At 43.2% G+C, this 27572-nt stretch overlaps 2 protein-coding genes across 2 annotated transcripts in view; one reads left to right on the top strand and one right to left on the bottom strand.

Annotated features, from left to right (window-relative positions):
• On the top strand, positions 1 to 20452 carry LOC110976581 (uncharacterized). The gene is made up of 4 exons (XM_022229973.2): positions 1 to 337; positions 1063 to 1181; positions 15722 to 18070; positions 18791 to 20452. Exons 2-4 carry the CDS (start codon positions 1091 to 1093, stop codon positions 19078 to 19080), a joined length of 2730 nt encoding a protein of 909 aa, XP_022085665.2. The 5' UTR covers positions 1 to 337; positions 1063 to 1090; the 3' UTR covers positions 19081 to 20452.
• The window catches only part of LOC110976582 (microprocessor complex subunit DGCR8-like), a 12400-nt gene continuing 4599 nt past the window's right edge, over positions 19772 to 27572 (bottom strand). Inside the window, exons 5-17 of the mRNA XM_022229975.2 lie at positions 27378 to 27470; positions 26741 to 26810; positions 26283 to 26355; positions 26041 to 26101; positions 25847 to 25948; positions 25567 to 25665; positions 24671 to 24762; positions 24376 to 24476; positions 23839 to 23938; positions 23132 to 23188; positions 22562 to 22645; positions 22133 to 22249; positions 19772 to 21395 (exon numbers count right to left, since the gene is read on the bottom strand). Coding sequence (XP_022085667.2) covers positions 21315 to 21395; positions 22133 to 22249; positions 22562 to 22645; positions 23132 to 23188; positions 23839 to 23938; positions 24376 to 24476; positions 24671 to 24762; positions 25567 to 25665; positions 25847 to 25948; positions 26041 to 26101; positions 26283 to 26355; positions 26741 to 26810; positions 27378 to 27470 — 1130 coding nt within the window. The 3' untranslated portion in view covers positions 19772 to 21314. The remainder of the gene's footprint in view (positions 21396 to 22132; positions 22250 to 22561; positions 22646 to 23131; positions 23189 to 23838; positions 23939 to 24375; positions 24477 to 24670; positions 24763 to 25566; positions 25666 to 25846; positions 25949 to 26040; positions 26102 to 26282; positions 26356 to 26740; positions 26811 to 27377; positions 27471 to 27572) is intronic.

The following is a 27572-nucleotide window of genomic DNA, read 5'->3' on the forward strand; positions in this document are numbered from 1 at the left end:
TGATTGGTAGGATTTTGTCCACCAGCTGTCGAGCACTGGCTGTTTAGCATATCAACCAAACGACATGCGTCCGTGTGAATGGTGTATTCGTAGCGCTTTGACGACAGTACCCCAGAGAAATGGACAATGTGGATTACATCCAAGCAAATAATATGAAGCATGTCTGCACTGAATCGGTCTCAATATTGAGCATTTACGCCCGAGTGTTCACACAACATGCAAGGGAAAGTGTGTCACTGACCGGCCTTGGAGCTGTACAAAAGGAAAGATATTTTCAGATATTATCCATACCATCATCTGGGACAAAGATGCGAAATGTTTCTCATTCGTGAAAGCGGTAAGTTTATTTTTCAGAATTGTTCGCTGTACGAAAGGGGAAATTTACTGCGGTTTACTAGATCGGAGCGTCGTCTTCACAGGGGCAGGCAGAGTGAACTTGGTGGATCACCCCTGGCATGAAGGTGCGATTACACTGTGCAGTGATTTACGGAGTGCTTGTTAGCGTTTGGGGTTGGGCAACGGTTCATTGCCGGGCGTCGGGGTTTTGAAGTTCACTCGACGACTCGTGAGGGGGCCACTTTTGACCGCGCCGTCGCCGACCTGTCGGGGGCTGGAGGACTCCTTTACTTTAGCTGTAACGAAATTGAAACTGCTTGGCTCCATGAGAAAACACCGCGAGTCGCCGTGTTTAAATGAGAAAATTAGGTATTAACATCAGTAACACGCACCGGTGGAAAACGAAATTGTTCGTAATTTCAATTTTACCCATTCTTTGCATTGCAATACATCTTTTAAGTATACAAGGCAAGAGTTCAAAATTTGATTCTAATTCTATTCGTAATTACTAAATCAGTCAATCAAGGGACCAAATTGTTTCTTACTTGTGAGTAATTGAATTCAATTTAAAAGGTATAAAAACACAAGATTTGATTTTTAGGGTTTAATTTATGGTTTGAGGAGACAGTAAAATTTTGTTTACAATAGGTGTACAACAAAGTATACACAAACTTGGCTTTTTCAATACCTGAAGTATTTTAACCCTTGATAACCTTCAACTTTCAGTTTAACCGGAAACGGGGCAAAGAACATCATGCTAAAGTTTGTCAGACAAGGAGAGTCGGGCCGCGGATCCAGTGACGAATGGACCGCGGTGTCTGTCGCAGCGGTTCCGGAACGCAAAGGTAAAGAAAAACTCCAATATTTCACCCTTTGATTTGTGAGGCATTCAAGGTGGCTTATGAAGACAAATATTTACAGGCAGATGGCGTGGTAGAAATATTAAACCGAAGTGCAAACAGTCTTATTTTTTTTCCATGCGAAGGCGGTGGTGCGTTTGCAGAGTATATGGTTTGACCTTTTGTGAAGTGACTTTTTACCCTCGTGCACGCTGTTAATGAACTTTGGCACAGTTCTCAGTGGAAAGGACGATGCAAGAATTACTTCGCGGTGACTCGTTATAATGTACATGTACTTGTAGATATGTGATAAATATTACAGATAGTTCGCAGTAGAGACATATTTCAAATCTCTGCCTTTCTATTGCTCAATCACTGTACGTGAATTGGAAAGTGGTAAGTTGTCAAGACTGGTGTTGTGTGTAACAGAAATTTCTCCAGAGGATATGGTGGGAATTCCAGACAGTACCACGGGAGTTTTCGGTACTTTCCCCGGCTTCCTCAGGTGCATAGCCCCATTACGTGCTCTTTTTGGGCTGCTTGAATTTATGGTAGAGGTAGTCTCCAAGGCTTTACTCTGCTGGGCCCTTTTTGCCATGCCTGCCGATCTGGCTTTGATAACCTCTGGGTTGATATGGTGGTGCCTAGCTGGAAATACCCTGAATTGCTGTGCGCGCGAGGTGACGTGGGCAGCGCTAAGGTGGTGGAGACATTATTCTCGACGGGCAGAAGGGAAGATAACGTGGGGTGATCAGTGATTGAAAAGAGGTCTCAACATGTGTGCTTTTCATGTCGGCGGGGTCCAGGCAATAAAAACCCCCAACCCCGTCACTCCACGAAGGTCGCAAGCGGTGTATGTGTGATAGCTCCATGGCGAAACCATAGAGAAACTTTGTACTGTACTTTTCTCTATGGTGAAACCTTGTGAAGAGAAGTGGGCCACAAAAGGTGAATTTATAATACCCGCATCTCGGGTGTATTACGGAAGTGGGTTTTAGTTCATATGATTTGTTTTGGAGGACACGTGATGCGGCCCATGTCTGCGTTCTCATGCAACCCAAGAAATGAACCGTGGGCCATGCGGTAGGGGTCTGTCGTGGGCCCTGGATTGGTGAAAGAAGTGAGAATGAGAATTTCCGGTTGCTGTTTCGTGGAGGTTGCTAGAACAGTGTAAAATGTAACTGTTGTCGGGCCATTGAATTAAAAAAAAAAAAAAAAAGAAACAAGAAAAAAATTTTTTTTTAATCCTCTGCTCCTATTTATCCTTTGATAAAGGTTTTACACCAACGCCCTTAAAGTCTTTTCTGTTGTGTAAATGCAGCCCACAGTTATTATCCACGTTTGTCGAAAACCCCTTGCGTATTTAAAGCTGTTATAGAGGTTTCTTTTCCTCGTGCGGTCACCTGCCACTCTATTTCCTCCACGGCATATTTCATCCCCTCTGCAGTGCCTCATTCATCTTCTTTGCCTGTCCGCAACCCAGAGCAGCCCCGACCGCAGCTGGGCCCCGCCATCGACAAATCTTCCCCAATCAAAAAGTTAGACCCGTGGTCGGGGGATTGTTTTTATCGGGACACCTCCGGAAAAAAGTCGAGTGTCGAGATGTCGCGACCCCGATAATCCCGATCATCAATCAACATTTAGCTTATTTGGATTTGCCGCATGATGTTTGGAGCGATTCGGCGAGGGTTGGGCTCCAATTTTGGGGCCATTTCTTTGTAAACCAACAACAGAAACTACACCGTACGTGGTCGCACGTCGCTCTAATGAACCTGCGACGTGTAATTTATCTTAATGCCATCAAACATGATCCATTTACCCGATTCTTGGATCCTTCAAGCAAGGTGAAGTAAATGTTTGACGTTGAGCCGTAGCTGAAAAAAAAATGCTCTCGCAGATACATCATGTGAATTCAAGCGAATTTTCAAATGAATTGTATGGGGGAACATGTATACCACTTCTCTTGTCTCACATTGTAATCACTATCTTCCCTCTTTTCACCATTTCCAAAATTAAGCTGCAATTCATGTACTTCACAGTTCTACTTTTTTAGTTTCAACATTCTCCTTGGATTCAATGATCCGTGAAATGCATATTGCAAACAACAACCCCGTCGCTCTGTCTAATTTTCATTGCACGTTACCCCGTTCGCATGCTTTTCGCGAATTCCAGCATTCCTGCCGAGTCAAAAGGTTAAAAAGCTCGGAAGTGATCCCGCCTTAAAAAAAAATCCCCACCACTCCGGTGAGCGAGAGAAGCCCGGGGTGAAATCCCATCAGTAAAATGGAGCCGACACGAGGTGGCTAATGAGCGGTCGAAAACCGACCCCGTGCGTGAATCATTCATTGCCTCCAGGTAAAACACCGTAAAAGATGAGTACCAACGAAAACCACCAAATTTATCAAGTTTTGTGGGTAAGGTTTTTTATTTGCAATTTGTTGGTTGTTGAAGCGCGGCGAAGTTTGCTGGGCCATCCTAACTCTGGTGCCTACTTTGGCCAACGTCCTATGGTCCTATTAATTATGCAACATACGATGTCCCCCTTTCAGTATAATATACTATAGCTATATTATGGCTTTATGCATAATAAAGCTCATTCTGTGTGACTTTTTTTCTGCCATGATTGATGTAATCATTCGGTTTCAGATGTATTTAGAAAGGAAATGGGGTATTTTTTCAGAGTGGGAAATGGATTGGGCAATATACAGGGGTCTTCCCAAAATAATGACGGAGTTGCTTCCTGGATTCCTGGATAGTTATTCATGACAAATTAGATTTTATTCTCATGCGAATAAAATAGTCAGTTTCCCAATGCACACTCAGTTTGGACAAAACAACCCACCGCATATTCTTGTGATCGGGATTCGACATTACCCAAACATCCTCCCTGGCGAAGGCAGCATATGATATACACAGACCACTCGCGCCAATTAACTGTTCCAGCGTGTGGCGATTAGCAAGTACGTTTACACTAAAAAGCTGCGCTTCGATAATGCCGTGCCTCGAATCCGCGTCATTTGGGAGGCCCAAGCGGCGACATCAGTCGGTTTGGGTACCCAGTGTCAGTTGCTTAAGAAAACACGCCCGGGAGGTGAATGATTTTGACCCCTGCCTAATCCACACACCCTCCTTGAACAGTGAGGAGATTGTTCTCGACAGACTAGCCCTGCGTCATTGCTTCGGTAGACAAAGTATAATATGACCGAATTTCTGAAGTTGGTTTCTTCACACCATCCGCCCGATGGGAGATTGGTTTCTAAAGAAGACCAAAACAACCCGCGAGAATGATCCTTCCATTTCTCAGCTAACATCCCTTTCCTATCTTTTTTGTACCCTTTCCCCACCATCATACTTCTTTTCAGGATCGTTCTCATGTTTACCCTTTACGGACTCAGATTGTAATCCTATCGTCTGGAAGCCTCAAACTTAGAGGCATCTTTGAGTGGTTTTTAACCTCTCTTTTGTGGCAGTACTTCCGGACGTTGAGGTTCCCGACTGAACCTATTAATTTTGCCAATTTTCATCTGTCGTGTGCTCGTTATAACCGAACTGCCTGCCTGGAGCAAGGGTCTATAACGGGAACAAATATTGCCCACTTATCGTGTAAATCAGGTCCACAGGTGTACTCCACTTTGACCCGGCCAACCCCTGTGGATAACCTCAAGCTCCCTCACCATCATTCTGTGTGTCGGGACTCAAGGGAAAGACTTTGTACTGAAACAGGGTTCGATGACAATTTAGACTCTCCAAAGGGCGTGCAACACATGGTCATGCGGGTGTAGATTTAATTCCCCATGCAATGTTTCGTCCAGGATTGAAATATTTGCCTTTGGGCCTGTTTCTTGCGGGCCAAGGTTGAAAAAACTACCGATCCCCTCCCAGAGAAAATTCGAATCTAACGCCATGTTTACATATCCACTGCACCCATCTTTTTGGAAGGAAAGATTTATGTACAAAATTTGGGGACTTGTAAATTTTGAACAAACAAAAATTGTTGGTCCAAATGGTTTTGCTTTTGGCCGGACGTGACATTGCCCCAATTAAAATTGTTAATAGGAAATATTTTATGCCATACGTTAAAAACTGTTTCCTGTCAAGGTTTTCTATTGGGAGATTTAGTAGTTAGTTTAGTTCTTGCTCTAGAAATTCAAGAAGCCATGAAATAGATTTTTCAAGGAAAGTTAGTCAGTGTGGTTAATACGGTAAGGGATTGAAACGGAAATCGACCTGAAGTGACTTCTCTTGCAAGTTCCACAAAACGTTTCGCAACCTGTCTGAGCTTTTAGGAGGATAATTTGCCGTAAACGTGGCCTGAGAACATGTTAAATGCCGGATGAGGAAGTGCGCTGAGCAGAGGATCGGACAAAGAGCTAAGGTTGTACCGGACAAAGTGACTAGTCCACCGACTAATACGCTTCGCAACACATGGTTGGGTCAATTGATCGATGACATTGTATAATACAAGGAAATGTGGGTTGTGGGCCCAAGGTTCGGATTTTGGTTAAATCCTTGTACGCCGACTAAAAGGTTATGACTGATCAAACTAAACCAGTCCTATACCCGGTTGAGACCATATACAAAACTTCAAGGGAAGTGTGATGTGTGGCTGACCTGACGTTTGCTGACCTTTTTTCTTCGTCTGTTGCTTGTACATTCACACCTCTGACATAGAATGGTTATTTATTGTTTCTTTTTTCGGCCTGGTGGTCAACACACGTCAAGAAGAAATCTAAGAGATGTTCCCAAGGTTTAGTTGTTCTACACCAGAATAATACTGCATGCGTGATCTAATTAATATGTCGTAAGTACCGCGTATCTTAGTTCCGTATACGGCTTCAGCCGAAATACTGCTCCAGCCCTGCACAGCCTTAAGAACACAAAATACGACAAACAGAAGCAAGCAAGGATTTCTGATGTACATTCTTTGCAGCTCCAGGATATTGTAAAATTAATGTACAAGCATGCTTCACACTTCACAAGCAGCATAGCGACTCTAGAAGTCCCGCATATTTCGCGCGGGCAAGCTGAGAATGACAATAGTGTACCCATCAGGTAATAACCACTCCAGTCCAGACTCCAACGACCCCGGCAGGTTTTTCCAATAACAAAACCCACTCGAGACTGCTTTGCAAGGCCGACGTTTCTCGTCCTGTTATTCGGTTCAGACTGTTGCACAATAAACAAGGTAAGCGCTTAAAATATGGTCAGATGTTTAATTAAATTTTTGACTGAAGAGTCCGATTAACACAAAATCGGCGCTTATTTCAAAAGCTCTGTGCGGTGTGTAAAACGTCGCTCTCCAAGGATAGATCTCTAAGCCAAATGTACATTGAGTGCCTCGCAGTTTTTTTTCGCGGTTGTAATTTTGTTCAGCTGTTGCTTTTGTGCATGAAACATGTTCATCTGGCACGACAGGTGTGACAGTTGACCGCAATAAAAGTATTTCGTTCAGGGGCGAAACCACTCACTACAACATATGCAGCAAGGTATGAGACGGAGAGAACCCCCCCTGCTTTGTGTTGGTCATTGTCTCGCAGGAATCTGGGGAATTCCTTTCAGACATCTTGGGGGGGATGTGTTAAGTAACAATAGTCTGGAATGTGTATAGGGATTGGACATGTTGGGGGGGTACCCCTCGGTCTCATTCCTTGCTGGGTATAAAACTACTCACTTCAACGTGTACGAATTACGATGCAAGAGTGTGTCTGGCCAAAGCATCCTTGTCGATAGCTGACAAATTTCAATGTTTGCTACTCGTACTAGACTTTTGGAGCTGACAAATTGAAAGCATGACAACAAAAACGACACAGGTGAAACTAAAACAGTTTGTAACTCAGATAAATCTTGATACAAGTGCCGTTTTCCAATACTCAGCTTCGTCTCCGTTCAGGGCTTCGTTCCCAAAACCAATCCCCGATTGTGGGCCTGAAGCGTTTAAATTACATTGGATTACCGTAATTTTTGGTTTTCTTGCATCTTATTTGAAGTTCTGTGGTACTATTAGACTAATTACTGCGCTTACAGCTTCAAAGTTAGCTTGTAAAAAAACGGTTGAAGCCTAAGACGGAGCCCAACTGAGTATTGGAAAACAGCCCTTGTCATAACCCAAAGGGCTATAGGTGTACCGAAGCGCCCCCACCTAGCCTATTTTGTGAATGGGATGCTGTGGTTGTATGGGGCGTTTTCGTTTCTTGATGAGATAACGGAGATACGTTCGGTGGATTGGCGATTGTAGTATGCATGGAGCGGGTTATACCACTCAATATCAACATCGCTGAAACAGGGAAAATGAAATCCCTGACAAGGGAACTATAGACAGGAATGATTACCGCATGTGACCTTCATTCGATCTCATTTTCCTCCTCGGAGTAATTTCAGCTCTGATTTGAAGATGTTATTGACATTTTGCAGTCAGGACGTATATATCTGTGAATGTTTGATGACATCACAGGACCGTATACCAAATCTTCATGCCCATTGTTCGGTGTTTGGGGGGACTGAGGTTAAAATTGCGTAAGTTAACGATTGGAAATTTTAGAGCATGTTTGGATACCGATGTCGACTATTTTTGGAGTAAGCTTAAGCCGAAGCCCTCGTCATAAATATCTGTTCTGCTTAGCTAATTTGAGGCTTTCAGCGTGGTCCGGGCTACACCCTTTTATAGCTAGTTTTTAAGAGGAGAATGTTTTGGCTCCGTGTTGCAGTCAAGAGTAAAAAAAAAAGCAATGAACACCACTGATGTCACGCCTTTGACAGCCGACGAGATACAGCCATTAATTGAAGCTTTATCGAGCGAGCGATTGCAGTGCACGGAAGTGTACAGTGTTTATTTTCTCCACAAACAAAATGTCTCCTCACTGTGACTTTGAACCCATCCTGTCACTTGGTCTGTCATCAGCCCCCGCGGGTTTATGGCGGCAATTAAAGTAGTGCCATCAGCTATGTACGGCAGAACTTGCCCTGCGTTGCAATTACTTATCCGTCGTGGTGGTGTCCGTGCGATGATGAACGCACTTTCATCTGGGAGATGGCAAACTCGTTTCACTTGACCTCAAATTAATTCATATCTCCCGCTCTCTTCCACCCGGGTTCGAGTGAAATGAAATGTGAGCTGCATTGCTTGCTGAATTCTATGTTGGGCTGCGTTTGGAACGGTTGAAGTTCTGAAATCGTGCCTGCACAGTTTGGTAATTATATAATCGTACAGAAAACCTCCAGGGATCGAGGTTGGGCTTTCTGGGCATTCGTTCCACATTCTGTACTGAATACTGTACTGATCTGCTCTATTTCGGAATAAAAAGACAGGTGAATGAACATGCCTCCCTCTTCCCAACGTGAACATCCAGGGGCGGATCCAGGAATATTTGGGGGGGGGGCGCTGAAGTCCTTCGTCTGATTGTTGCAAACAGGCGAATGAATACAAAGTGCATTACTCTGTTGCTGATAAACTTACCCTTGTACAAGAAGTAGCTCGTCCTTTTTATCATCAAATAGGCCTAGTTGTTCCTTAATTTTTAATTAATCATTATTTATTCCTTATTATTGGTAAGGTGTCAAGGGAGGTTTTGATTGGCCCCTCGCGCCCCTCTGGATTCGAGCCTGTCTTACTTTGTGAAGTTCATAGTTAGACCTACTACATAATTATGCCCACTCTCTGACGGGAAGTATCCTTTAGTTTGGCCAAACTCGCTCTCACTTTTTGGTCTGTACTGTTGAAGTACTTCATGGGCTTCGAGGTTGCCAATCAAAACAGCTATTCATGATCTTGTTAATCTATATATAGTGGTACTTTGAAAATGTTTATACAGAAGATTACAAGATTGACATGTTGTGGGATGCGTCCCACAAATACATGTTATGACAAGGTGCTCCACAGCAACGGCTGGCTTCGATACTTTTGCTGGTCATATCAGAAGTTTGAGGTTATAACAACATTTGGAACGATTTGATTGCAGTCTGTATTTTTTACTGGGGGTTAGACCTCCACAGTCAAGTCGCATTTTACAAGTTTTAATCCGCTTATATGAGCAACACTGGCGGCACCCGCACTTTCTTTTGCATAAATATCACTCCACTCCTGGGTAAAAGTGTCACTTTGATGATAATTGGAAGTTCGAGGTTATGACAATATTTTAAATAATTCGATTACAATCGTTATTACAGCTCAAAGATTAGACTTGCTAGTTTTAATCCGCTAATGAATGTATAACATTGCCGGCACCCGCATTTTCTTTTGCATAAATGTCATTCAACTCCTTGGTAAAATTGCCGCTTTTGATGATAATTGTGTTTAAACTTCTATTTTGGTGTGTTATACGTTAAGCAGCGTCGTTATGTTTTGGTTGTTTGGTGTTATGGTGTCATGGCTGCATGCTCCACACTTGGACCGAGTGCCAGGTATGCGGCTGCGTCTGCTAAGTCCAGGTCGAGTGTTGCAGTACATGGTACATTCTGACTAGACGTAGCCGTAGCTCAGAGAGTCTGTTTTGGACACGGTGTATCCCGTGCAGTAAAAGCCTACCCAGGGTTACGGACAGGGGTCTAGCATGCTTGAAAGGGAATTGTTGTCTGACCACGTTTGTCTGACCATAAAGCAAGGAACACATTTGCTCTATGGTCTGACTATGCCCAACCACGAATGGTCCGTGGCCCAACTGAACACCATACAGCTGTTCAGAACTCGACACCCTTCTCTAAGCAAGGTCGAGTGGGCCTGTTGAAGCCGCTTGTTTTCCTAGCACACATGCTGCGATCCCATATGCAGAATAACCGTTCTTGTGTAATATCGTCTGCTCCAAGTTATGCAAATTATCACACACATTTACGCGCTTTGTGTCTCATTTTCATTGGACGGCGGCGCGTGCGTTCTCCTTTTGTGTGTGCGCGCACTCAGTTTTCAGGACTCCTGCTGATTTTGTCGCAATTTACAGTACCAGTCTAAGGTCTTTTCAAGAGGGTCGAATTTCAGAAGTTGGATTCAAGGCCATTTTCAGACAGTACGTGCAGTCTGTGTTGAACCAAGCAGCTTTATCATATCCAATTTTGAATTAGTTAGTGTTTAACGCTTTTTTTTTGCTTAGAGGGCCTGTTCTCTTTTAAGTTTACGTCAAGTTAATTTGTTATCTTTTGAAGGGGATTATTTATAAATTCCGACGCTGGAAAGTAAAACCTCACAACTAATTGAATTTTTGGTCATGGGATTCAGGCTGATTTTAGTGCGCTTCTAATTACTTTCTCGTCCAAAAAAATGACAAATCACGATGGGCTTTCGAAGTTCAAGGTTTAATATTGATTGCATTATTTATTTTGCGATGAAAGTGGCTCAGACGACTCACAAGGATGCAGAACACGAGAAGGAATGGATCGTTACAGGGTTATAATAATGAAATCTCCTTCCTCCGTGGATGAAGCAAACAAATTCAGCTCAGGCGCAGCAAACATGCAGGACGTCGAAGCAGCGGGTGGTTGCCAGACTATTCGCGGCCCCGCCTGTCTGTGTTGTTTACAGGACGGACTTAGTCTAGTTGCAAGTCAGAGCAGGGCTTTTCTGTGGTTATATAGCCTTTGGACTGCCATTTTTGATGGTAATGGACAAGTGGATTCCACAAATTAGATTAGTTTTTCCTGAGCTTGGCATTGGGGAGAAACAAGGTTCATCCATCAATTCGTGGACTTTCAAGCCGTGTCGGCCGATGATCTATCAGGCTTTCTCAACACGATAACAAGTCTGTGTTGTGAGGCCTACTCTTTGACAGCTTGGGGGGGGGTTGATAATCATGCACAGACCCCATCAGGTTGAAGTTGAACACCCAAAGGAACGCCTTCGTATTGTTAAAGTCCGCCCTTACTCTATGCTTGGATCTTCTTGTGTAGGGTGTATGTAAAATCGTATTGAAATTGGAGGATTTGGGACTGTTAGGGTTAATAATAGAGATGAAGAAGAGCATTACGCACGCAATGTAACTCACCATATTGCTGCACTACGAGCTATAAATTTGATAACTGAGCTCTGAACTGCACCAACAAATGGGGGCTATTCCACAGAGTACTCTGCCTAGATTCAAATTTCGGTCTTCCCTATATCCCTCGTGGGTGTCTAATCAGCAACTTTAGCATTTAGGGCGTTAAAATTGAAATTCAAATTTAAAGTGTAACCATGTTAATTCGATTAACAAAACCGGTAGTCACGGGTTTCAAGTCTCTGACTTGTAACGTGTAAACTCTTTGTTTTTCTACACGTCAATTAATAATCGAGTCAAATATTAAAATTCTGAGCATCACGCTGTTATTCATAATGTGTTCCCACAAAGTCGAACGTCCTTAACAAGTCATCTGTTTCCGCTCGCCCTAGCTGCATTCCTGACCGTGCGTCGTCCACCGTATTGTTCAATGTATGAAATGTTTGTTTTAAAAGCAAACGCTGCCAGTCCTACCCAGGTAATTTCATGTAGTTTGGCTTGTGACAAAGACCGGCATAGTTATAATTACCCCAGCTGCGCCTTTACCTGTACGGTACACTGGCCAACGGAGCACCACTCCCCGCGAGAGTTACGAAGACGCAGGACGCAGCTAACCCATCAAATGCTGTCGTCCAAACACGGACAGGGGCAAGGATACTTGTAAGAGCATCCTTGATTCGGACAGATGCAGGATGCGGAGGATAATTGGGAAAGAGTGCCACGAGGAGATGGAGATGTTTAGATAAGGGGAGGAACCGACGGAGACAGTCTGTTGGTAGGCCTATAGCATCGCTCTCGCATTGTTCACGCAGCTGGGCATGAGAGACGGCTTTCTATTATGGATGGACTATTTTCAGCTTGTAATTTCAAGGTTATTTGCTGAGGGATTTCTCTCTGTAGACCGCAGACCTCAGAGAACGAAGCGTGATTCAATTTGGTTTAACGTCTCAGTTTGGAAGAACACGATTTCTAGGGGATGAAGGGGAATTTAATCCTGCGGTCTTGGGAGAAAATTTCTTGGGGGTCCGTCTCACGAGCTCGAACTAAAGATGGGGCTCATAATTATTTAACCATATTATAATCCATTCCGAAAATTGACTCCATTTTTTCCCATATATTTTTAAAACCCGGCTTCAAAATTTGATTGGCACGTATATCTAGTTCATACTCGCTGTCTATCGTATTATCGACGGAACTTGCCTTAGGCCTACTACCCTATTTTCTATGTGGAGGTGAATGTGAAAAAGAGTCGTCACACCCATAATAAACGTTTTCTGACAGCAAAGAGTAAGTCTTCAACAAGACACGCTTGTCAAGGCCACAGTTCGACTTTTAAGGTCGTCATCCATTTCTGCCAACGAGCTACGTGTTCTGCGATGCTCCAGACCCAGCCCCGGGCTGGCTGTAGTGATGGGATCACTTCACACGTCCCGAAAACCGCCGAAAAATAAATGAAGTGAAAATTAAATCAATATACAAAAAGGGCAGGCTGACAGGTTCCATGAAATGATGCAAGTGGTGGATGCACATTGTTGCAGCCTTCAAGCATGTGTCTGTGTGGTTAGTTTTTGGAGATGTGGCCATTTTTGGAATATAAACTTTCGGTTTATGAATGACACTTTGCAAGAACAATTCATTTTTTAAAGCAATACGTTTCTTATAAGGCACTCTGACTCTACACTTGAATTAAAAGCTTCTTTTTTTTCAATGGATGTCACATTGTTAATAAACTTCAGTTTTATACCCTGGCAGGCCTTACTACAAAATTCACAACTATTTAGGAAAAAACGGCCGTAAGGCGGAAGCAGTACGACTTATGTGCATTGTTAATTTTATGTAACCTTTAGGCACCACTTTATAGTTACATTGGCATATACAGTTCCTTCTTTCTTTATTCCTGTAAATTCACATTTTCCAAATTTTTCCTACCAAAAACAAGTTTTCAAAATAGAATACTGAGGGAATCCACCCTCATCCCTATCACAGAAAACATTCAAGTTAGTCAAGTTAGTCTTATTTTGACTATTCCTGTTTTTCTTGGTCGCGTGTTCAATTAAACAAGTTTTCCATGTAAAAAACTGTATATCAGGTATTCGGACTTTGTATAACCGTGGGGGAGCTTCCTCCATGGTATAACACAGCTGTGCCGTGTCCATCAAAACGCGCGCCTAACGCTAATTACGGAGTCCAATCTAAATGCAGGGAAAAGTGAGACGCTATTTCTGCGGGTGAATTGGACTCCAAACCTGCAATGGGGCATACAGTTTGCCCGCTTCCTTTGATGATGGATCAGCAAACCTGCAGGCCTTAAACATCCAAGCCTTGATTGGACGGCGTGAAAGGTCCTGGATAAAGATGGGTCTTTGGCCGAGATGGGTCTTGCCTTGATTACTTCTTTGCACCTGTTCCTAGCCGTATTGCGATGAGGTTTGATTCTGTCATTATGTGCTTGACGAGTGGGTTAATATGCCTACAGTGTCAAGCAAACGGAAAGCAAAAGAAAATATGTGTCTATCACTGCAAGTTAAAATCTACCTTTAAAGCAAATTTGTGACGCCATGCTGCAGAAATTTCTCTTGTTTTTTTTTCCCACAAACGCGGCGCTGTGAGATTGCTTTTTACTTCCCCGGAACACAAACAACGTATTGCTCGGTTGAGTTGTACTTGCTAGCGGGGGAAAATTGAAAATGAACCCCCCCTTCTGCTGTTCATCTACTTGGGTAGGAATTAAGTTCCAGGACAGTCATTGAATTCAATTTGAGCCACGACCATCACAGACAATGGAAAAAGTCAGGTTACCCGACCTTGGTATGGCGACCTAAATTCAGAAAACTATTACATTAAGCAATGGCCAAAGTGGTAACCACTTGGAAAAAAAATAATGGTTGATGTAGCCTACATGTATATGGATTGTTATTGGCGGCCATGCCTCAATTGGACGTAGGCCAGGCCAGTAATCTAATAGTCGGTCAGTAGTGAATAGCATTGTCAACCTGACCGTTTTTCCTCACAAAGAATGAGTTTAATCGAGCCATGGCTGTTACTGTCCGTTTCATTTGGTCCATTCAAAAATCTGCGTGGTACGTTCTTCTGTAAAGACCGTAATGTGTGTTGTTAATGGGCGGTTACGCCCGCGAATCAGAGCAGCACGTGTGTACCACCACCACAGCACAGACTGATAATTAACTAGTGCACGAGCCACCCAAATCTTTTGTTTTGAAATCTGGAGCCCAAAATCAATGTCAAGAACGTCCCAGCCGCAAGACAGACGTTCCTCAGCGCTGATATGGCTGAATAGCTTCTACAGTCGTGCTGACAGGACGAAAGATAATTGTGAGGCAAATGGAAGCTGGTTACTTTGGCTTCGGTGACTCTCAAAAGCGCGCGTTTTTCCTCGACATTGTTGTTTGTCTCGAGCCAACCACGTCTGCATCGTGAGCGCTAAATCATATCTTTGTGCCTCGCTTCATGCGTGAATTCACGATTGACAAGGGTTAAATGGACACTGTTGTCTTTTGAAGTAACCTCTTCTATTCGAAATGACGATGGTCCGGGACTGCTTTGAACAAGCGCTCGATTGCGAACGGTATAGGCAATAATTTTCCTGGGAGAAAAGCGGTCGATTTTTTTTTAGTGACGCAAGGCAGACTTTCTCACGATCGATGGGGCGGATCACTCAAAGAGAGCAGGTCCACGGTTGAATATCGCCACAATCAAGAAGGCTCATTAAAAACCGATTAAAGACGCTCCCTTTTGAAGTGCCGATGGCAGCAAAGTTGAAATGTTTGCAAGATCCACTTACAAAGCACACAGAGCAATATCCCGATCCAAAAGATGTTTTGTTTATGATCGTCAGAGCCTTGAGCGGCACTCTAATTAGTGTTTGGTACTTTGCTTTAACGAACCACAAAACGGAAGTAGGAGCAATTACCTACACAGCACTGAAACATGAAACAAAATCTGCAATGAGAATATCCCCAGCTACAATTCTCATTAGCAGTTAAAAGTTGCAGACCTGCAATCGCAAACAAAGCCTCTCGTTGGTGTCTTTATATCCATATTTTCCTTTGTCCCCCCAACTGATTTTTGAACCACATATTGTCTGTTGGAGGGAAAGTTCATTCCGTGCGAGGTGATCTTCTCTCCAGTCTTATAAAGAACGCGACGGCTGTCGTAAATCTAGAAGGACAGCCATCATTTCTTATTTCTCTACTTGTCCCATACAACAGTAACCTACTGTACAAATTGTGTGACTTGGTTACAACAACACGCCCAATGCTTCTAATTTCAGTTTCAAGGTTTGCGAACAGCAAACTTGAAAGCTTGGATCACTGCCATTCATCTGGAACAGATCAAACTGACAAAGAGCAGCCGTAATTTATCGTTGATGTTTTGCTATAAACACTATGCAGTATGCTTGTCTCTCAGACCGGATGGCTATTTTCATTAAACTATGCAACTTAGACAGCTATGGCAAGCACGCAAGCAATAAAGTGGACAATATGTATGCAACAGCAGCAATCGGGTTACCCTTGGGCCTAACTATGGCATTCGAACTTATTCTTTCAATGTCTTTCTTTGGTGCAGATAGCGAACACGATTGTACTGTGTGTAAGACGCGCCGTCGCAGTCTGGAGCGCCAGGCAGCGGGGGCGCTTCGCCGCTCACGATCCCGGGACACCCCACGCTCCGTCGGCCACGGTACCAACAGCACCCACGACGTAGATGTCTGCCTCAGCGAGTACGCCGAAATGAGTCAAGACGACAACAGGCAGCAGGTGGGAGGTGGGGGAGGCAGAGGATGGCGCTCTGAGAGTGAAAAATACCGGAGACTGTCACGATCGTGCGAGGCTTTGTCAGCGAGCAACAAAGGACCACGCTGGAAGAAAGAAGATGCGGATGAGAAAGTCACGATCACATGGGAGAGTCTGCCGTGCAGAATTACAGCAAGGGAGACTGCGTTAATTGGCAGAAGCACACTGGGCCAGGACTTGAAGCAAAGTGAAACACCATCGATTGGTAAACACGGACTGATGCCCTGCTCACAAACAGTAGCAGTTGTCTGTAACACGAAGCAGCTGTCTGTGAAAGAGTCAAGATATGCACACGATGGGGGTGGTCCAAGCTGGATGTCACCCAAAGGTAAGATGAAGAGCGGACAAGGGAGGGTGCCTACATCATCAACGGGGAAACAGGTGCAATTCGGAGGTGTGGAATACGAGAAGCCAAAAGAGGAATCAGTCATGGGTAAATTGAGGAACGCCGTGAGCAGCAATCGGAGGAAGCTGAGGTCAAGGTCACTGGAGAGGGTGGATCGCCGAAAGGAAAGATCAAATGACTGGGACTCTTGGACTGGGAAATCAAAACCATGGGATGACTCAATAACCCGGCCCAGGAGATTATGCGGAAGGGAAAGGGACAGAACTGACGAGTCTGTTTTGGACAATGATCAGCAGCTGCTTAAGAACTATAAGAGGAGGTCCAGGTCAAGAGAATGCCAAGATAGGAGGGATGGGTCCCAAACCAAACATGGAAGGGGGAAACTGTATCACTGTGATGACAACCAAAATGTCATCCTTACTCAGTTGACATCATGGCAAGATGATAGCGTCATCAAGACCGGACCAGCAGCTGGCTGTGGTCATGACCAGATTTCGTCAGATACTGTCACTTATTCTGATCCTGGAACGTCCGCTTTACAATGTCAGGCATTAACCAGGAACGAAGATCCAAGATCAGCTTCCGACGACGTCGACCGGAATTACCACTCGCGACAGAAGGAAAAAACTGTAATGCTGATATCTCCACAATATAAGGCCCCAAACGGACACTATGGTAATGCTGTTGTGCGCAAATGCTGCGCGGATAAGAAAAATACCACTAGGAAAGAGCAAAAAAGTGCACATGTAAAAGCTCAAACACTCGAAAAAACATCCCCCAAAGTGCACACAACTTTCTCATCTGAAGAAAAGAGGGACCAAAGGACAAGGCAGCACGGTAGAGACAGCGAGCGGAGATCCTCTCTTCCAAAGCTGGACAAATTCGGCATATCAGCAACAAAGATAGCCAGGTTAGACACCCCACTGAAGTTGACGGCACCTGATCCAAGTATCCTCAATAAAATCGCTGATGCACCATTTGTCTCTGTCATGGAAATAAAAGATGGCAAGGATAACGCTAAACAGAACACAGAGTCAATATCGGCAGATTTGTCAAGTACCAAAAGCCACAAAGACGGTGTCGAATCAACCGTTGAAAGCGAGTGTAACTCTTCAGGTTATGTGTACAACTGCACCACAGCAAAGATAACTAGGATTAGTCGGCCAGAAAACAGTGACAACTGGAAACAACAAAACCCGAACCTTAGCATATCTTTAAATCACGCCGGCTGCAGAGTGTCAAAGGAGAAACCTACATCAGGTGAAAATGGAACAGACCAGGGAGGTTGTTATGGAGAGGTGAAAAAACTGGAGCCAGCAAATAATCTTGTGCGACAGGCATCTGTGGCCTCCCTCTCTCTGATCTCGGTCAACTCTGTTGACTCCGGCACCAGCTGCCATGAGGGCAGCACAACAGACTCCTCAGCCTCATCCTCTGACAAGGAGATGGAGACGCAAGGCAAACCGAACCAGCCTGCCTCCCGAGCCGGCACTGCAAAACAGCGGCTGGGGCGGGAGGCTAGGCAGTACAGAGCATCTGCCAAGGAGCTGGAGAATCTGATCTTGGCAAGCTGCTTTGGGGTGGATAAGCACATCTCGGGTCTGGTCACCAGTGACTATGAATCCGACACCGGACCCGAGATGGTGAAATACAGGACTCTGGAGGATGGTAGGAGAAGGAAAGGTGGGGTGTCACGGGTTGTTCGCTTCGTTGGGAACAAGGATGACAGTGACGTGACTAGAGAAATGAAGAGGGCACAACAGCCCAAAGCAAAAGGTACAGCATTTTTCCGCTCTCATCCATTGTCCAAACTGAAGGTCGTGTGTCTTCCTTCCCCCTCCGTATACGCCCAGCCCATTGCTGCCATTAGTGCCGACCACAATCTGTGCCTGATGCAAACTTCTTGTCTGTTCCATTATCGAAACGAAAATATTCGAGTGTGTAATATTCTTCAGAAAATTTCAAGGTTGGAGAATCCCCCTCGGTGTTAATTTGAAAGTTTGCACACTTACTGTTTATATGTATATCATCTGGATCACACCGTGATGAACGCTCTACACAGGGTTATTTTCCACTGAAAACTACTGTTTTCGGCTGATGAATTCACAAGTTTACTCTGTGATTTCCCGGTAACAGACTTTCATGTAATGATGTAACACGAGTCCTTTTGTCCACTCTGGTTATCTTATGGGGTTTTACTCATTTGAAAAGAGGACATTGTTCTGTAGGTGTAGAGAGATATATACTCATTGTTACACTGATTTTGTGGGGACTCAAAACCTTGTGGGGACGGTAGAAAGGGCCCACAGCTGTCGGTGCTAATTTGCCTAAAGGAAAATTTTCCCATGAGGTGGTGAGGGCCTACCCACGATATCAACTTCATCGAGTAAAACCCTTTGCTAATCCAACCTTTGATTTCAAATCTTTATTCAGATGCACATGCGTACTGCATCACAAATCTGAAAGAGAGCCGTTTGCTTTGTTTTACATAATTAGGTGAGATGTCTGCCTCCAAGAAATCCGCTGCCACCATCAAGCATCCTTTTCCAACCCCATCCATCGACAGCCACTTCCCGAGTCAGCTAACAGTCAGGGCTTGCGTCCTGAATAGCCACAAGGCCATGTCCCATGCCGAGATGTCTGTGCAGCCGGGGGACGTCGTGTACCTCAGGCCGGAAGACTTCAAACAGCGACCCCTGTGGGTGATGGCTTACTCCAGGGCCAGTGGAGAGCGGGGACTGATTCCGTCAGTGTATCTAGCCGATCAGCTGGACACACTAACCTAGGGCCAGGGTAATCCAAAACGCACTCCCCAATTCTGTCTAAAACAGGCACAGATTCTCAACCAAGCTCGACCACTATGCCAAAGCTGCACATTGCTTGATCAATTAAAAATGTTTGGAAGGGGGGAGGGGAAACAGACGATTAGGTGCGACGGTTAGGTGCACAGATCCATCCAAAGGGGAGGAAGCGGGTAAAGGAAGCAGGTATTCAGATGAAACTGTGAAGTGAGGTTATCCACGAGATTTTCATGGTGCACCATTTTTTTATCTTGTTATCACTTAGCAAACTGCAAGGTTTTCACCTCAACAGCTTTAAACCTGAACAATTCTGACGTGTCCAACAGGTGGATTAAGGACTGTTACAGGAGAGCAATGACTGTAGTAGCACATTAATCAACCCTGATCAGATAGAGATAAGCAGTGACATTTTCAAGACTCTGCTTCTTACTAGTCAAAAACACCATTTTGTTTTCAATTCAGTTGATATTTTTCGGGGTTTATATTTCAGAAATTTTTTCCCGAGTAAATTTTGCTAAAGTAGCAATTTTGATAATATAAATAGAAAGGTAACTCACTACATATTTGTGACAGCAACAGCTGAACTGTTTATGAAAAGCCTGCTCATTTCTTAGATGTGACAATGTACAGAAGCACGTGCAAATTTTGGTAAAAGAACGGAGGATACCAACAAGTATTTGTATTCAATCTCCCTTTAATGCACTGAAAACAAAAAGCAATTTACGCAAGACATCAAAGTTGTTAGGCAGTTAAAGGCGTAAAGCACAACAGTTTTATACATCATCCTCTCCTCCCTGTATTGTAACCGAACTGAACTGAGGACATCCCATCTGCCTCTTTTGGCTCACAATGGACAAATATCCTATGGAGAAATATATGCATTTACAAAATAACCACTGCATCAACAATGCCAAGGAGTTGGACTGAGTCAAATTAAGTAATTGGATAGTCAAATAACCGACACAGCCCTACAAAGGATTTTAAGTCACAGGATCTGTGACAGTCAGCATTCAATTTACACAGATTTGTGGGAAAATGTGCGCACCTGTGAAGTCTCTCAACAGTCTGGCATACGTGAAGTGAGTAACAGAAATACGAAGATTAAAAAATGCACACGCCTCCACGGACATGGTACACTTCCTGAAATGCCTTTGGCTGTCATGTTATGTCAGGTCAAAAACCTCTTTTGTAGATTCACTACACAGGGATTTCTCTGTACAACATATCAAACAATTCCAATGTTCCTGACGTTGGTATTTCTTCAGTGGAGGATATGACAGATACCTAATCGCTGTGATCATAAGATTTCTTGCCATCTTTCCGAATGTACTGGTGTTGTAATTGTGCGTTAAGTATATGCTATCGTGTACAAAATTATCATCAATGTAGAATATTAAAAGTGCAAACTTAACTTCCAGTTCAATTTGTAATAAATTGTGAATTAAACATCAATTTTGTTTTCCCTGGAAGATTAACTTAACATTTAAAGAAAACTTTTGAACTCAGAAAAGTGAAATTATAGTGGATGACTTTCTCATTTTCAAACATTATGCCAACACTTCCCAGTTCAGTGATCCAGAAAATAAATATTGCGTGAACTTGGTTGGTTTACAAACCAACAAAAGGTCTGCATAGATTAAAACAATCCACTAGAGATAAACGATACTGTTTAAATTGTTTATAAAGTTACCACCCTGTGAAGTGATTTGGAATCAAGCTATGACTTTGCTGAAGTTTCATAATAATGCCACATTCCTGTTGTAGATGCAAATTCAATAGACCGAAAAGTCACTTGCAAGTATTTGAAAACAACATTGGTTTTTCCCCTTAAAAACACTGGAGGAAAGCTACACACCACCCTGTGAAAGTCAACCTCGCATCCCTATGACTAAAACATACACCGAACATCAAAACAGCGTGTCCTACGAAGGAAGGGTGGTACAGGCACTGGCTCGCCCAAGGGGTGCTTGACCCCCCCATCAATTTGCTGTCCAAAGTTTTTCTCACTACTTCTGATATTATTACTTTACCAGGATATCCAGGGCAGGTGTGTAACAATGCTTAGGATCTAAGAGTTTAAAGTCATGTCACACAGCGGAATTCAAAAGGGGGGACTGGGCAAAGTCTTCTGACAAATGATGCACAGTGCGATGAATGGTGAGGGGCATTCCCCAGTTTGAGATGCAGTGATCCCTTTGGCAAGAGGGTCTTGAACGATTCTACTCGGACAGGAGTGATGGCATCTGAAATGCAGTGATCTCACCTGTGTTCTGATTGGCTTCCCTTTCTGCATCGCCAGCCTGGAAAAGGAACATGAGGCGAGAAAAATGAACTCATGTAAGGTAAAAGAGGTCAATGTAAGAATTAAAAAGTGCCTCAGGTTGAAAGACTGAAAGTGCATGTTTAAAACAGGTGCGTCCTGCCCAACAAGATGCACTTTGTAACATGTTACTTTTCAAGCATCTGCTGTAGGAAAAACTGAAAAAAAAAATCCAACTTCAGACAGTGTCCAAATGTTGTGGCTATGGATGATGGCAACACTTTTACATACGGCAGCCGCTGACTAGCGGCTGCAACCGCTTTCCAGAAAGCTGTGTTGTACTCCAAGCTGATGCCAATAACCAGGACATGGCTTTGGAGGGAAATAAAGTAAGAAATGGCCCAAGTGGGGGGAGTGGAGCAATCCCAACAATATGGCCAGAAGTATACCATTTACCATATACCTGTATAACCCCAAAGTATACTTCACTGGACAGCTTAATCAGCAGAAACCTCGATTAGGAGATTGTGGGATTGTAATTGGGGGATACCAAATTCACCATCAATCATCCAACTGCCAACATGAAAAAAGTGAATACTTGCAAATAATATCTGAATCTAAGGCTAAAATTAACAGCTAATTCAACAATTGCAATCATGCATGTCAAAAATACACATCTTATCTCAACCAGTTTGATGTAAAAAATGGTTCCCTTAGCATCTTAGAAGGGGTGTTCGGTTCAAAGAAGATCAAAGGGCACACAGCATTGTACTTTACCTCTTCTTTATTTCTGTCGTAGAATGAAAGCATCTCTTCCCTTAACTTATTCAATATGGCTTCGTTGGGGGCATTCTCACACTTGGCCTGTAATCTGATGATGCTCTGTTCAGCTTCCTGAGGAAAACAAGGAAAAATGATGAAAACATGAAAGAAGAAGTAGACAAAAGACACACTGTCATAGGCACTGTCACTGTCATAGAAATAGTCGTAAATGAATCAGGTATGTCAGGTGTCAAACTCACATGATAAGAATTAATTCAAAATGCAACAATTTAAGAACCATTTTGAAAAAAGTTGGAAGATTTTTGCATCACAGATAAATGAACAAAGCAAAACAGAAATGGAACGCTTAAAATACATTGGCCAGAAAATATACTGAAATATAAAACCGAATGTTTGGGCATATCATTTAAACATTCACTTTACCTTTTTCTTCATGTTTCTAGAAACTGTGCCTTTGCCATAGATCTTGATGATACCACCCCAATTATCCACATGAGAATGGAGAAGCTAAAGGAATCATAAGAAAAAAAACAAGAAAAACTCTCTAAGGTGTATCAGCACCGTGATGTTTCCTTCCGAACCTTCTGCTAAATAGAAGACAGATTTGTCCACACTGGCCAACAATACTGACTGGCTTGCTCATGAACAGTTGAACAGGCTACGGGAGGGCACTTTGATAGTTTGCACCCTCATTTACTAATGCCAACATCGGGTGTTTCAGGAGCAGGGCACATGATGACCAGGCAGCACCAAGCTCTGCACCTCAACTTCAAAGTGGATCAGATTCTAACCCCGTGTCAGAAGTCAGGAGGGAGAACAGATGATGGTTCAGAACCCGCATCGGACACAGCAGACAGAGAGATTAGCTTCACAGCTCAGTCTGAGAAGCCCTGTCTGCCGGAGGCACATACAGACAGGGACCACACTTTATGAGGACCCCAGGAACACTATAATACAAAAGCTCTTAGCTTATATTCTCTTTTCTGGACTCACCTGAAGAAGCTGTTGGGCTCCTTGCTGCTTACCAACCTTCTTGTTCTTGCAGAATCCCTGCGAGGAAAGAGAAAATACTCATTTGATTCCAAAAACTAGGTCTCTCTTAAAAGACGTTGCTTGCTACAGACTGCCATGTGCATTTGCGATTTGGACATCAAATTTTTGTGATGCACAAAGGCTGTGCCGTATTTCGAAGATATTTGGATCAACACGCGCAGGTGTATTGAGAATTTGCACACTACGTGAACATGCACCTGATAGTGTTGAATACCCATTCTCCTACAAAGATGACGTCCAACGCCGAGAGATCTAAACTTTTGACAAAGCAACAACAAAAAGGAGGGACACAAAATGGTGCAGTGGTATAGATCTTCCGTTTAAAAATAATGTTAGGGACCAAAGGGTTGGTTTTTCAAGGTCCTTCCACGTTCTGAGGGTTTCTAGTATTGTCTATTTTAATGCCCGGAATTTTTCCCTCTTCTCAAAAATTTGACGTATTCTGCATATGATATGCCTTTCTTTGGGTTTTGGAGTTATTGCACCAAAGGAATGAATGTGTGCTTCCATTATCAGACTGAAACGAATATATAAGATACTTTTCTGGTGGTAAGTTTTGGTTAACCATGGGATCTCAATACACAATTTTCTCCTGTGAAGTTGCCATAAACAAAAGAAGATTTCTGTGTAGAAAGAGAACTTCTTACTGTGACTGTATGTTCTCCCAGCGTCATTGTGTACTCCCGCTTGTGGTGGTTGGTAATGTTGACTTGATAATTGAAGTTCATTGCTTCCATGCCATGATTCCTTTTAAAAAAAAAAAGCAAACTCATACTTTTGATGGAATTTTTGCTTGAGGACAATATAATTTTGGATGTTTGCTTTGGTAAATTTGTATTTCAAATGGAAGGCTGAACCTGACAAGCTCAGCAGTTGTGTGGTTAAGACATCAACATTTGGAAGCAAGAGGTCATGACTTTTTGGGTCCCATTAAACAAGCTTGCAAACTTTCTACAAGTCACTGAAAAACACTGCGCATGCAGAGCTTAACGAACTTTGATGGTGAAAGATAAACTGAACACCTGTAACTAAGCTTGGAATGGGAGGTGCAGAGGAAATTTGGGTAGAATGAATCAACGCGACAGCGGTGCTCCAACCACTAACTGTACAGTGCGACCTGCAGGAATATGAGTTCATCGGAAACTGGTCTGATCTGCATATTGGAAAAACTCTCAGCCACTCACCTTTGCCTGTATTCGCCCAGAACCTGGAAGGGTGTGAGCTGGCCGGACTTGGTGCAAAGATCGTAGACTCGACTGTCAGTGATGGAGACATGGTCGAAATACTGCATACAGAAACGGACAAGATGTGGGATGTAAAGTTTGTGTACTAAAGGGTGTATTAAAAAGGACAGGCTTTGTAGAAGCATGTAGAAAAGCACCCCTAGAAAAATTCTCAAGCACTCTTCCTCGTTACAGTTTTCTCACCACTGTTCCATTTCTTTCTCTTTTTTCGAGTTTAAAGGGAAGGTATGCTCACCTCTAGTTGGTCCAATTCTTGGTCTTTGCCTGTCTTTTTGGTGACATCATTCAACACTACACCCGGAATCAGGATCTCTAAAGTTGCCCGAGCTATGAGAGAAAACCAAAGTTACTGTAAGAACTAATGTGGGAAACACATACTGTGAAATTGTGTGGTCGGGCCAAGGAAGGGAATTGATTTTGTCTGTTCCCAAAACAGGTTCTCCATTGGTTCTGTACACGTATAAATATTGCTAACGAGTACCGAAGTGTGATGTCTTTTTGAACCAGGAAGTGTAGTGAAAACAAATGGAGTACACACACGCGTGTTTGTTCGCGCGCTGGTTGCGCGCTTGAGCTTATGCCTTTTACTTTTACTTCACTTCGGAACCCTATACGAGCCAATTTTCACAGGCAACTCTGACATAACCAAATAATCTGCTAGCTGTAGGACCCTTGGAGAAAACACAAAACACTACTCCAACAGCTTTATGAACATTTCACCGAAGATCAAGTGGAATTGCCATTTGCCCGTTCTCATTAAGGAAGTTGCTTGAAATCAGTGATGACAGGTACGCTGTGTGACAGGGGTACATGGTCATAGTACTGTACCCCATTTGGTGCATAACAGAGTTCTTCCAGCCTCTTGAAAAGGCCACCCTGAGCCTCTCACAGTTCAATAACTTCTAGGCACATTCTAAAATCTTTTGTGCAACAGAAAACGAAGATGATGAGATTCTGGAATGTTAGACCCTGCCTAAAATGAAATCTGAATCACATTTTGATTATTTATTGAGCCTGGTCTTAAAGACCACAACATTTCCAGACTAATCTCCCAAGATACGCTGCAAAGAACTTTGAGACAAAAATTATGAGCCCAAGAAGTTCTTCCTCTGAAGCATTTTCACCACTGACCTGCTTCCATCTTGGCTTCCTTTTTGCTCTTGGCTTGTCCTTTGCCGTATTTTGTCCCATGAATGACAACATAGGCCTGGAATGGACAATTGGCATTACCTGTTTGAAAGAAGGGAAAACATTTAAACCAAAACTAAACATGAATATATAATTTTTTTTTTTTGGTGCTGAGGTAACAGAAATTTCAACTGGAACAATCCAAGCCTGGTAATATTTATTCTTTCGTTATGTACCAACACTTTTTTGGAAGGCTTGCAAATTTCAACGAGTGAAAGCTTACCACTGTCGTCAAATGTGTACGTAGGTTGAGTCTTCAGGACAATCTGTGCATATTCGTGGAGGATGCAGACTGGCGTCTTGTTTGTGGTGTTCAGGACAAACTCTGAAATGAGCAAGGGGAAGAAAGGTCAAACACTACCGGTAATAGCAAGTCTGAACTTGTTTTAGTTCCTTAGTTCTGTCATTCAAGCTCACCCTTTTTGCCATCTCTTTGGTTCCCTGGAATCTTGCAAGTGATGACAGCTGGATGACCTGGCTGAAATATTCAAATTGAACAAACAAATCAATGAAAAAAAGGACAGAGCGACAAATAGGAAGAGAGGCCAGTAGTGTATCATGTCTGGGTTACTGTGAAAAACGTGGCCCTCAGCACTCAACAGAACTGCTAAAACACTGGTTCTCTCTGATAAAGCAAGCCTTGTCAAATATTTACTCACAAACTGCGGTCTGTGTATGGTTTCATGTTTGGCTTTGACTTCTTTGGTGTATTTCCTTCTGTCGGCCCAAGTTCTGCAAAAGGAAGTTATTTTGTGGGGTCAATTGATGTGGCAAGCAATTTCCAGCAAAGATCATTAACTTTAGTAGGAATCAAACCTATGACCTCTACAATTCTCAAACTACCGTTCCACAAAATGAACTATCCAGTCCTGAACTGTGGGTCTCCAAGTTTGTCAAACAGTAATGAAATACATGAATTATCGAAATAATACTTTGACCCAAGACATCAGCAGGCCTTACTGAAAGAAGCCGTGTTCATGAACTGTAAGCATGAATAGTGATCGTCTACTTAAACTTAAAAACATACCATCCTTGCAAACCAGTGTAATGGAAAATTACAGAACAACTGTTCTAGTACAAAGTCTTCACAGAAACTGCTACTACTCATCAAGCTTACTTGAATTTGTTTATTGAGACCACTTCAAAGTCAAACAGCCTCTCGAGGTACTCCTTCATTTCGGTGTCACCTTTATCAGGACCAAAGCAGGCAATTTAATCATGGTTTTGGAACAGAAGTGTCTATCTGATATTTAAAGCTTCAATTTGTCTCTGGACTCAGGTACTGGAGCACTGAACACCAATGCTACGGTAGAGTATTTTATGAACTGATGATTGCCAGAGCAATATCAGTGATCCAGTTCATACTTAGGCATTGCAACACTGCCAATAGCTATACCAAGTACAAAAATTCTTCGAAAAATGACCCGGATGATAGAATTAAGCCCATTGTCATGGACAGTTTACTGGTAACCTTTCTAAATCCTCCACAATCTTCCACTCTGCTGGAACCCAATTGTATATTCATGGTATATTGGAGGCGTGGAGCTCATGTAAGATTAGGGACTGGGTTTGCGGGTCATCCTTTCCCCAAATCCTGCAAATCTTTCCACATCTGATGATGGATTTAAGGGATTTTTGTTTAGGTTTCTGTCGCTAAAGGTACAAAGCGAAGATGACACTGTATTCACAACTGATTTCTTTACGTGTCTCACATTTAATTCTGTAAAGAAAATCAAACACCTGCGGGTACTCACTGACGGATTCGTCTTTACATATGTGGATGTTGTGGCTTTGCAAGGGGTCACGTCTCTTCACCTCAGCCAAGCTATTTTTACCGTCTTTACAATCTGAAAAATGAATTATATCAATGGGACAAAATAAGTGAACAGAGTAGCTCTGTCTGAATGAGGTTCGGACGTGAAATCCAAAAACAATCCAAAAACAACAGT

Source organism: Acanthaster planci, linkage group LG09 (genome assembly GCF_054643075.1).
Source record: "Acanthaster planci isolate LZ-2023a linkage group LG09, COTS_SCS, whole genome shotgun sequence".
NCBI classification, from domain to species: Eukaryota; Metazoa; Echinodermata; class Asteroidea; order Valvatida; family Acanthasteridae; genus Acanthaster; species Acanthaster planci.